Here is a 12,993-nt window from a genome sequence, read left to right as displayed (position 1 = left end):
AAACATAAATATTATATTTTTAAGCTTTTTCACCGGTTAAATAATTTTTTATTGACATTTATGGAAAAAAAAATTTTAATTAATCAAATACAATCCAAGTGAGGACGATATAACCACGATGGTTACCAAACAATTTTAATAAATTTTGATTTTTTTTTCTTCAACTATTTTAAAAAGCACTGAGCATTTTCAATTTTGACCTCCTAAAAGTACCAACTAGATCCAATTTGCTTCCAAAAACATACATCGGGCATCAAAGCTTATGATCAGAGCATTTTTTCTACCAGAAAAGTTGAGAAGTTACAAACATTTTAAAATACCTCAAATAAACGTCTGAAATTATTAGACTGGACAAAATACAATTGTAACTAATTTTCAAGCCCCCCCCCTCCCCATTGAAAAATCCTGAGTACGCCACTACCTATATATAAATCCTTAAAAACAGTCAGTATTTCTGCATTTCGAATTCTTAAATGGCGTTTTTAATAAGTTAAAAACATACTACATAGGTTAACCAATACATGGTTGGGCTATAGTTACACAATTTATTGTAACTGCAGGTTACAAGTTACAAGCTACTCAAAAACAAAGTAACTAGTTACAAGTTACTAGATACTTTTATAGTTTTATGTTAGTAACTAGATACAAGTTACAGTTATATGTAACTAAGTTACATTTAAAGTTAAAAGTTATAGGTATTGGTAAATGTATAACGAATTGTTGACGGGCTGGTAAAATCACGTTATGGTCGTTATGATAGGAAAAAAGATGTACCAACTGGCAACTATAATCATATACAACTATAAACTGAATATATATATATATATACATTATAATATATAGGTATTATTATTAAAAAAAAACAAAAAAAAATTAAAATTGAAAATGTCCGTAAAAAACTCAAAAGAGTCAAGATATTTTGAAAATTGTATCAAGTATAAAAAATGATAAAATAAACTTACTTAATATGGTGTACATTTGAACTGTAAAATATAAACGGTTATTAGTTATTGAATAACAACAAAATAAGAAAATCGTTAGGTATATACCTATATGAGAATTTGTTATTTTACTGGAAAATATCCGATGTCCAACTTCAGACAATAGTTAAAATTTAATTTGATTTTCTGGTAGACATTTTTTCAGCTCGCGACTGAAATTGCCTTCCCGCAGTAGCCACACATACTATTTTTTGTCACGCATCTGCGTTCATTGATCGCGCCATCACGGCAAAGGTAATCCAGGCTAGGATCTATGCAACAACCAGACTATTCTACGAAAACAATATTTCATGAAAGAAACGATTTGGTTTTATTTATTTTAAGCGTCATGCATGGAGGTTATAATATAAATGTAAGATGTAACCAGAAGTGTATGTTTTGTAAGGGCCGTGGTACAGATTTCAGTATAAATAATAATTATGATATCAAAATAAAATAAGAATAACAAAATGTAATAAAGGCAAAGGTAATGCATTATGCGGGGGGATCTATGCAACAACCAAATTATTATACGAAAACAATTTCATGAAAGAAAAATGTTTACGCGTCATGCAAGGATGTTATAATATGAATATAAGATGTAACCAAAAGTTTATGTTTAATGAGGACCGTAGTATAGATTTTAATGTCGGTTTGTTCAGAGAATACTCGTGATATCTGAGCTCAATACTCTTGGGGATTTCCATTTTACCGCCCGGTATCCCTGGGGAATTCCACTTTACCGCCCGGTACTTTTGGGGATTTCCACTTTACCACCAGGTACTTTTGGAGATTGCCACTTTACCGCCCGCTGGACGGAAAAACGTCGTTTTCCAACGCTTCAACCGTCATCGAAAACTAAACTTTCGGCGCAGGCGTGACAAAATATACTATTAATATTATTAATTATTGTGTAGGTAAGAATATGAAAATATAATCGTGTTTACGAGTCAATATTGATGTAAATTCCTATAATCTGTAGGTACCTATAATCATTAAGGCATTACTTATACAAGTAGGTATAGTTAAATTTAACTGTATTGTTATATTTTATATCATCGATTATATAATAAAGAGTTGCTAGGAGACCACTTTTACTAGACTGCAACGAAATGCTCTGAAAATAAACCATGATTCAGTGATAGTGAAGTAGAATATAGTAAACTACATCAATATTCAATAAACTTCCGAGAATTGTATTTAAATTTAGATTAAACATTTATCAAATACATGTACTGATTTTTTTTAAATTGTGTTAATAATAGACGGTTATTTAAAATGCAAGATCCTAAAATCAAGCCGAAGAAGATGATAAACATCGAAGCTGACTGCGTTAAAGCAGTGAACACGTACATGCAAGTTAAAGCTGAGTCGAACAATTTTATCAAGTTAGTCCACAAAAGTTATCACTCATAATACTTAGGCGTATACACGTTTATTACAACTATTGAAAAATGAAAATAGAGTTAAGATCGTGATATTATAATGAAACCTATATGGCTATATATAAAGTCTTAGTCTTTCATAAAAAAATCGGAATCTGTGCCTATTTCATGAGGCGTGAGAGTTTTTCCTGTGAGACATGATCTTGTACTGAAAACGCATCGGCCCTGACTCTCTGTTTAACTTGAATATGATGATGTTTCGAGATGTTATACAATATTTTTTTCCTAGTGAATATTTTTATTTTATTTTTAACGCCAAATGGCAGTGTGAGTGTAACATGAATAATAATTAGCGTGTACATTAGCTGGTAGCACAATGTACAAAATAATATATGAAATAAAGTATAGTGAACATGCAATAGATAATAGACATTAATAGTTGAAATAGTTTAAAACTATTTCTAATTAATATAGTATTTAAATATTTAAATGTGACCAGAGGAAATAGAGTGAAGTCGTTTTCAGCTATAAGCATGCGGTGTAATATGTGATTATGCACGAATGATGTTTTATTATTAGTTGTTACGAGTATCTAAATGTATTTAATTAATCAGGTATATTTATTTTTCCTTTAAAATTATTACTGAAATAATGACTGTATAGGTAATAATATTATGGTGTGTTAAACTATTATAGAAAATTTCCAGAATGGGATACGTTACCGAAAACACTTGACAATGAATTAATAATAGCTATTCGCGAGCGAGATGCAGCAAAAACCCGCCTGGAAATCAAACGCAAAGAAAAAAAAGCGTTTGACCGGGAGATGAAGGAAAAGTGGAAAGATCTAGAGCAGAAACTTAAAGAACTGCGAGAAGAAGAGTTGAGACACGAACAGTTTTCTTCGGTATGATGAAACTAAATGGGTGTATAATATAAAATGATGTAGGTACTATACCTAGTATTAAATAATAATGTTATATATTTTTGTGTATACCTAGCGTCCTAGCTATATAAATACAATAGTTAATAAGTAATAACTAATGAATAATAAGTAAAAAAAACACACACACACACACAGTCATGCTTACAATTATTGACTACCGTTGTAAAGTTATTTATTCCTATGTAGGAAAACGAATTGAAATGCGAAATACTCACGAGGAAGACAAACGAAGATAACGAAGAAACGAAACGCTACGAACAGCAAACCGTACCGATGCAGCAATCAATATTAAAGCTCGAAGAGGCCGCCGATGGGATGCAACGTAGCGTGGATGAGTTAAAGCCGTTCGAAGTAAATAAAATAAGTATAATTAATTATATTTCACGACTTTATAACTTTGAGTTTTTCGTTATTGATTTGTAGGTGTACAAAAATCGAGTTTAAATGTTTAAATACCGTCCGCAGGAATTTGTCAAGGGGAGGGCAAAATATTTTCCTTTTTATAAATTTTTTGTCTCACTATCCTATTAGTTATAAAGTATTTTTGTGACATGTTTTCTTTCATATAGACAAGGAATGTAAAAATATTTATGGATTACCTATACGTTTTATCTATCCTATAGTTTTAATTGTTATGTAATTTTAAATTATCAAATACATTTTTTTTGATAAATAAAATGTTACCGTTGATTTTATAATTTTAGGTAATTTATAAAATTTAATATTTCTAGCTTATTCAGTCATTGAATACCATAAACTTAAAAAGTTGAACCTATTGTAGGTATGCCATCTATAAACATTTAATTTTTTTATCAAAAAAGTAAAAACTTAGTTGACACTCCCACCACTACATCTCATCTATACTAATATATAAAGCTGTAGAGTTTGTTTGTTTGTTTAAACGCGCTAATCTCAGGAATATTACCATTGATTAATCGGGCAGATCAGGTACAAGCATGCATCAAATCAAATTTTCGCACATTGCCTACTACAGTTGAAAAATCATATTTTTTTTAAGAGTTGTCATTTTTACGGGCCACGAAGTAATCTATAAAAGCAACGATCTTAGTTCTGACGTTCATAATGGAGTGTAATAATAAAAATCACTCAGAAAAAAAAAAAAATGCTTTTATTTTTAAAAAAAAGCTGGTAAGTGGATGTTGCTCTGCTGTACAGTAGGTTACAAGTGGGTCACTGCATTATGGATTGTATTAAAACGATTCTGAGCGGAAACGGTGTGTCAGTCAGAATATTTTATATTGTTATTATATTATAGCCTGTAAGTTGAATTAATATTATAAATTACAACAAACTAACTAAAATCGTTATTTTTATTTTTATTTGTATTCGTTTCTATGGTGATAAACAAAGCGTTAGAAATTAAAATCCCATTTATAGTGGTTTTTTCTAATTTGTCGGGTGTTTTTCCCGTGGCATTAAATAACTATTGAGAAAATCGAAAAATGACCTCTTTAAAGTACCATCTTGATCCAATTTGATAAAAGATAAGATACTCTATGTTGAAATCAAAGCACTCTTTCTAGTAGAAATTTTGTGTACAAGATAAAAAAAAAAAAAATTACACCATTGTAAAACCACTAGATCCCTCGCTCCGCTCAAAATCTACAAGTTTATTTTTTGATATTTTATGTTACAATGGTAATAGTTGAGGTTGGGAAAACTATATGCATTTTGCATTGTTTTCAAAAATCTAGCTACGTGATATTTGTTTTATAACATAGGTACCTACTTTGAATTTTTTGACGATTTTAAATTTTAAGATATTTTTTTGCATTTAAAGATATTTGGAGCATTTTTTAAGTTTTTTCTAAATTTAAATTTTAAATTTTATTTTTGAATTTGCACATTTTTGTACATGGTTTTTATAATAAATATATGATCTAAAGTCTAAACCTTAAAGTATAGAAAAGAAAATAGTTCATTTTTATTTTAAATAAGTAGTTCAAATGAAAAGTTCTGTCTGTAAAACTTTTATACAATCATTTAAAAGTTTAAAATGTATAGTATACCGAATTTATATCTTTAATATTAAAAATAAAAATAATTTAGTGCACTATTTAGAAGTGTTGGGGCATTTTTAAGTTTTTTTAGAACATTAAAATCATCAATAATAGTCATGATAATCAACCCAGAAAAAGCCAAGGAGGGGCAACTGCCCCTACTTCCCCCCCCTACGGACGCCCTTGTTGAGCGAGCCATCATAAAATGAATATCATATTCTGCAGAACTCTATAGAACTTTATTTTAGGTACCTATACTTATTTATTTTTTTTATTTTCAAGGATTTTCTCGAAAAAGTAGTGGAGGAGTCGAAAGAGTTTAGAAACATAGATGACGTTATAAAGAGATACGAAAACTTGATCAACATACGGAAGGAATTGGCGCAAAAACACGAAAAGAAGACTGAGGATTTGAAACGGTTGACGACGGACGTGTTCAGACGTTCAAAGGTATAACTAATAGTAATAACTATACAAGTATAGCTAGACCTACCTGTACTATAATTATATTATAATATTATAAAATGTATACATGTGTAATTTATTACCATCACAATATACTCGCATATCAAAACCGGTGGGTATGCATATTATATCGATACAATTGGTAATAAATATAAATATTGTCGTTTCCTACAATATTATGTAGGAAACCAGCGAAGAAGCTGAGCACGTGTCTGTTGAAATGGCCGATGTCGTCGAATCGTTGGGAAAACTGAAAGACGAGATGATCAAGACCGACCTGGCTTATCGAAAAATTGAAAATGTGGCCAAAGAAAAGAAAATTGAGGGTGACTTGGTAAATATGAATATTTAAAAGTGTTTTAAAATATGATATCTACATTATATCGCTACGAATTTGATTGCTATCGTCCTGAGTGCTGAGTGTCTACAATATTATAGTTATATGTTACAGGTGGCCGCATCTGTGTGGAATATCTATAAACAAATGTGTCGACGCGTAAAAAAATCTGTGCCTAACAAAATACCAGACATAGAAACTCAATTGGCGTTCATTGCCGAAGAATACCAACAGTTGGCTAAAGTATTGAATATGGCCGAGAAAATCAAAGAAAAAATGAACAAAAGGGAGATTCTGAGAAACTGAAAATAAATTGTGCTTGGCATGTTGATGGTACTGTATAAATATTATACTGCTGCAAATGATTAATATTATTAATTAATTAACATACTTTACGACATGGCTTAACAACTGGTTAGCAATAAATCGCCAACAATATAAACAACGATCTAATTAAGCTCAAACAATACTGGCACAAAGATTATCTTAAATTAACCTAAAACATTAACATATAAGAAATTATTTGCTGACAATAAGGGATAGATATTCAATAGCTACTTTACAGAATGCTTCATATTATTTATATTACGATCATACTAATACAATTTAAATGATTTTAAACTTTTTAAGTGCAGACCATAATTTTTACAATTTATTTTTACATAAAAAAAACCCATAAAATACATAGACATTTTTTTTTACATTGTCAATAAAATAATTGACTAATATATACCTAATATCTAATATAAACCTTTAGAAAACGGACCAAGAAATGTATAAATACATAATTATACAATTAAATTTAGTTAAATCATACAATAAATATAGAAACACTTAATTAAAATCATAAGTAAAATAAAGAGGACAAAATATGGATAATAACTGATAACTGTATAGGTACAGTAGTTTAACTATAGTGTAACAACACCGTCAACACCTTAAACAATACAATATAATATATAATATTATGTATGATGTTTATATGAATAAATAAATGTAAGCCATCAATCTAGCAGTACTATATATTATCATTATTCATTATTAATTAAAAAAAAAAATCTTTATTATTATAATATAGTCCTTTGATTTCACATTTTTTTTTCAATTACTGCAGGGTCATTATGCCTCTGTACCTATATCTGCATAATTAGGCACTATAAGGAATGTTGTTCGAACACTGCAATTTTCGTAAATTCGTATAGAACTATTATTATGTAACACTGTTAGATGTGACTTGTGGTTCAGCCAAAACATATTGTTAGGTATACTTACTAATTACTATAATAGTATAAAGTGCATGTGCAAATGTGTCAGGCGCAGATCCAAGGGGGGGGGGGCAAGGCGCCATGCCCCCCCCCCCCCCCGTAGACTGGTAGATTTTCTATTATATCTATTTTCGGCAGCCGATAAAATGTATTGTTTTGCCGATAGCGTTTCGGCCGTGTCCGTTTTCATCGTTCGCCGTGATTCGCCATGATGTGATTCCGAAACCTTTCCAATTATTTATAATTGTTTTCTTATACTCCTGACATTACCAGCCACCTCAGCAACTGCGGAACGTAATTTTTCTTCTCTTCGCCGACTAAAAACTTAGATGCGATCAAGAATATCCGAAGAACGCTTAAATGGACTTGCATTACTTAATTGTTATAGAAATATTAGTATTGACTGTGAAGAAGTAATTGACGAATTTGCCAAAAGACGAATGGATTTTGTTCTGTGATCATTTATTATTAATTATCTAATAATTTTATATATTTTATTGTACTGATAAACTGGGATTTAAATAATAATATTTGTCTATTAGCTTACATGGTATGTACAATGTTTTTATCAGACTTAGGCTGAAATTTTACTTAAGAATTACTTCCATTTTAGTGGAAGAGTTTTCCATTTTGGTCCTATCTATATAACTGTATATAGGCAATTTTTTTTCTCACGGCGTACATATTGTATGATTTGTTTGAAAATGACCAAGTTCGGTAATTATATAAATATAACTTTTAATATAGGTAGTATAATAGATGGTCACATTTTCTATAAAGCGGGATTTCTTGAAATTTTTTTCACATAAATATGTTTTTGGGCTGTATACACGTTTTTAGTTTTTGACCGATTTTTTATAAAGTTTTCGTTGTCATGATTACTTATTAACAACAATATATTTAAGACTCATAGGTTTTCATTGTAGAAGAAAAATTTCAAGTAGCTTGCTATGGTTTACTTTTTAAATTCTGAGTGAAGCGATGAATCATGAATGTACTGATATGCAATGATCTGTGTGTTGTTTCTTTTAAATTTTTATTTGTAGCTGTCATCACCTTTAGAGACATTTTCATCAACAGCATCTTTTCTGATAGGAAAGTGAATCTAGGCCAAACGGGTAATTTTACATGGATGATAATTTCAAAATACTTAGACTCGTTTTGAGTTGTTTATAGACATTTTCAAATTACAATTTTTAGTTTTTTATTCTATAAATATCAATAAAATATTATTCATTAAGTAAAAAAAATATTATACCATTGAATTCAAATTTAACACATACAGTGACTCTCTAGAGCCTAGACACCTATTGCAGTTCAGCAGTGTTAGTGCGGTACCTACTTGTTTTATATTGTACCTATTATATATTATGTAAATTATCCAATTTTAATCATCTAAATATGTAAAAATGAATGCATGTCTGTGTCTGAGTGTCCGAGTGTCAAAGGCGGGCATAAACTTGTTAAAAAGTTAAAGTTAAGTTAATTATTATTGTTTTTAACTTATTAACTCATTCAGTTAAAATTTTAATTATTGTAACTTAACTTTTTACAGTTAATTATCATTGTCGTGCAGTTAAGTTATTTTTATTTTCGTGTCATGCGTAATCAACTAGACATACTGATTCGTTAACAATTTTTCGATTTTGGTACCCAATTAATTTTCGAATTAAATTTTATAATAATCTATTTTTTTACACAGTGTTAAAAGTCTTGGTAAATATTTGTGTATAACAAAATACTAGGGCAGTTTATGACTAGTATACGTATTGTAACTTGAAAAAAAATTAACTTTTTTATAAACTGTGTTAAGTTAATTTTATTTTCTATTTTAACTTTAAACTTATCTAGTTAAATTTTTTTTTTGTTAACTTTTAACTTAACTGAAGACAATTTAATTTAATTAACTCGACTTTCCACAATTAATTATTTTTATTAACTTGCCCACCTTTGCTGAGTGTCTATATTACCAAGGCAACCAACCAACAGTAGATAGATTAGACCTCTGGGTCTATTTTGAGATTTCCGATGGACATTTTTGTATATAAATGGTTGCCATGGGTTTTTAAGCTATTATAATAATAAATTATTGGTTGCCGGGCAACGAAGTCACGGGATCATTTGGTACAGAGATAGGTTTGATCTCTGCGCAGAATATAGGCTAATTTAAAAAGAGAGAGGACCAACCCCAGGAAGTGCACAAACAGGGATTTTGAGATTTCCGATGGAAATTTTTGTTTATAAATGGTTGCCGTGGGTTTCAAAGCTATTATAATAATAATTATTGGTTGCCATTGTTTTAAAATTGTTGTTATAGTTACCGTTATATTATAAAATAAAACATATTATTCATAAAGAGTTGGCATTTTTAATGGGCAACATAGTGCACAGGATCTGCAGCTATAGTATCTTATAAAAAAGTCTTACCACACACGTGTACCAACCTACCCAATATAAAAACCTACAGTGCCCTACCCCACACCCAATGGCCTATGTTGCCGCGGGTTACCCCCCCAAAAAAAAGTCTTATATTAAAAAACGACAGTCGTTAAATTGTGCTTTCCTTATGAAAGAAAAATAGGTAGATTATTATACCTTATAGGTAGATATGTCAAAATTCGAAACATATTAAAAAAATAATTTATACCTTATCAATTTACAATAAAGCCAATATTTAGAATAGGACATATAATACCATATTATTATACGCAGGAAGAAGAATAATTACTCTCTAACCTTTATTATCACTTATATCAGTAAAAAAATGTATTTTATATTATATTATAGATATAATTAAATGTATACAATGTAACACGAAAAACATTTTTCAATTTATATTTTTTGTTACAGATGATACAATAATACAATACTCAATATTATAGGAAAAAAGGCACACAGTACTATATTTGAGTAAAATATATTATCAAATCCTAACGAGGTATACCTATGTATATTATATAGATATTTTATGTTAACTATAATATTATGTATTATCGTTTGCATGATATCTATATATTAGGTACCTATTGTAGATTATATTGATTATAAAAATGTATACCTAATTTTAATAGAACGATAAAAAACATTGTACAAAATTACAAAAAGAAATATTAAGTATTTAATATTTTGAATGCGTTTTAATAATTGAAAATAATCATATAATATAATTCAAACAGGTCACTAATTAATTCGCAATTTAAATAATAATACAATTTAACTATCTATTCATATTATTGTTATTAATTAATAAATTATAACCATTAAATAATTTAAACACCTACACCCTACACTCTACGTCTCTACAGTATATTGATTAATGCTTACCTCCAATGTGATAATTCGAACATTTGGTTATAATAACTTATGTCTTATAAAAGTATAACATGTTACATCGGCTCCATATTTTTCAAGCTTTTGACAACGTCTGACACCTTTGTTTCAATCAGATCAACGTAAAAAGTCATGTTATACACGTTCGCCCGAATGTCGTCTCCTGAAATATATTTGGTGCACATGTAAAATAATAAATTATAAACGGTTGATATTATTTTTGTTTTAAAAACATCGTCAACCAACAGATTTATTCGTAATGTAGGTAAGAATCAAATTCACATTTTTGAAAAAAAATTTCATTCAAATGTTATATAGGTACTTATATATAGGTTGTTATTTATTTATACCTAACAACACATAATATCAATATGCTATTTACTATGATACAATGCTACTCGCCTACCTACTCAAAGTGTGTATATGACAGATGAGACAACTGACTTTGCTAATGTGATATTTATATTATACTTTCAAAAAAAAAAATAATTAAATTAAGATTTTTAGTTAAAAAATACAACACACAATTAATATAAACTTATTAATCACCATTCATAAATCATAATATATTATAGTATAATAATATATATGCATATGTATACGTGGCGTATTTAATAAAGTATTCGCATTTTTTTTCAAATAATTTTAGATTAATATAAATCTTCTAATACAAATATACATTAATACATTATTATCTAATATACATTATAGCTATATATAACACTGATTGTAATATTTAATTGTTACACGCAGGGACGCCATTTGGAGGGGGGGAGCTGGGTATATTTTGGCTCCCCTATTTTTTTCTGTGTCTTATTGGCCTTGATTAAAATTTAGAATGCGCCGACGGCCGTCTCGAGCCCAATTTCTACAACTCTCGCACTCGATCGAGCATGACGGTCGCCGATCAAAACTGTCCAACAAGTATACACCAATTTCAAATAAATTGTACGTAAACACATATATTATTGTGGTGCTAATTGGAACTGGCTGCATATAATAGTTCACAACGGACTGACGGCACTGCACGCACGTCGGGCACCGGTAGTTGTTGGTGGGGGTATTCAGTATAAACAATATCTGTATTTACTATTTTTTTAAAAGTGACCTGACAAAAAAAAAATTGGCCTGCTTAAATTTTGGCACCCCTATTATAAAACTCAAATGGTGCCCCTGGTTACACGTTTATCACGTGCGAATTGTATTTTGTATACCTTATATTATCTATACCACAATATAATGTTAGGTTAGTGTTATGGTTATGGAAGTGATTAAAATAAGTATAATACCCTTTAAACAGAATATAGAATATTCATGGAATGTTAATATTAGTTATAAGTAGGTACTGTCGTATATTGCAGACAGTCGTCAAAATAATATTATTTAATATATAATGTAATATAGGTGGGAATATTTTAAATTGTAAATTATTGACATAGGTCAGGCCAGCGAAGCAATAATGTGCTGAGGCGACAATAATATTTTCTATATAACACCTCCGTACGCGCAGGCACGGCCCCCGTTGTCGCTGAGTGATACGACGTGCGTGTGAAACGCCGATCGTAGTACGGGCTAGGCGATCTGAATTTGCTAAGTGTTTTATTTATGTTTGTTTTAATACAATAAAAGTGTTTCCGACCTGAAAACCCGAGTTAAACATTATTTTAGTCATTCTTACGTTCTTACCTTTTATAGGAACAGCGCCGGGATATACGTACTATGTATACTACGTACCAAGGCATATGTAATCTTTGAGCCATTTCAACTAGATAGGAACGAACTAAGAATTGACAAGCGCATACCATCGTACCTCAAAGAGTTAACAGTGCCATTCTAATTATCTTTAGAGAGTGTCATTAACTAGAGAATACGAGGGTAAGGCGTATAGTTGCGGTTTACCGCGTATTGTCTAATACGGGTGATACCACAGTACTTTAATACATAGGTATAGGTACTTTGCACACATATCGACATATCGTCAACTCTAAGCACTAATTTATTTAAATGATAGTATATGATGTGTGCCTCTACGGTGTACCAGGTACCTATACCATGTGGCTGGTTGTCAAAATATTAGTGGTTTAATAGCTGTCGAAAAAAAATATACTTATAGATCAACTTTTATAAGCAAAACCATAAAAAAAACGTTGTATTTACATTTAAAATTCGATGGTATAGGTAATCTATAGAATATTGTGAATGGTCTTTTTGAAAAATAAAACTTTCTAGCGTTACCTGTGCTGTAATATCCAATACCCTTGCAT

At 29.7% G+C, this 12,993-nt stretch overlaps 1 protein-coding gene across 1 annotated transcript; it reads left to right on the top strand.

Moving 5' to 3' along the window:
* Positions 1-2,148: 2,148 nt before the first annotated feature.
* LOC132951471 (coiled-coil domain-containing protein 42 homolog) lies at positions 2,149-10,467 on the top strand. The gene is made up of 7 exons (XM_061023296.1): positions 2,149-2,368; positions 3,062-3,272; positions 3,498-3,662; positions 5,615-5,782; positions 5,982-6,131; positions 6,249-6,467; positions 10,250-10,467. The coding sequence occupies exons 1-6, from the start codon at positions 2,259-2,261 to the stop codon at positions 6,438-6,440; spliced, it is 996 nt and encodes a 331-aa protein (XP_060879279.1). The 5' UTR covers positions 2,149-2,258; the 3' UTR covers positions 6,441-6,467; positions 10,250-10,467.
* The last annotated feature ends 2,526 nt before the right edge of the window (positions 10,468-12,993 follow it).

The sequence above is a fragment of the Metopolophium dirhodum genome, chromosome 8, assembly GCF_019925205.1.
Source record: "Metopolophium dirhodum isolate CAU chromosome 8, ASM1992520v1, whole genome shotgun sequence".
NCBI lineage: Eukaryota > Metazoa > Arthropoda > Insecta > Hemiptera > Aphididae > Metopolophium > Metopolophium dirhodum.
This window is presented reverse-complemented; position numbering and strand designations above follow the sequence as displayed.

Excerpts from the sequence above, each read along its gene's own strand:
- LOC132951471 (XM_061023296.1), top strand. The coding sequence starts at position 2,259 with ATGCAAGATCCTAAAATCAAGCCGAAGAAGATGATAAACATCGAAGCT. Across the intron at positions 2,369-3,061 it reads GAGTCGAACAATTTTATCAA|AAAATTTCCAGAATGGGATA; the intron begins GTTAGTCCACAA and ends AAACTATTATAG. Across the intron at positions 3,663-5,614 it reads ATGAGTTAAAGCCGTTCGAA|GATTTTCTCGAAAAAGTAGT; the intron begins GTAAATAAAATA and ends TTTATTTTCAAG.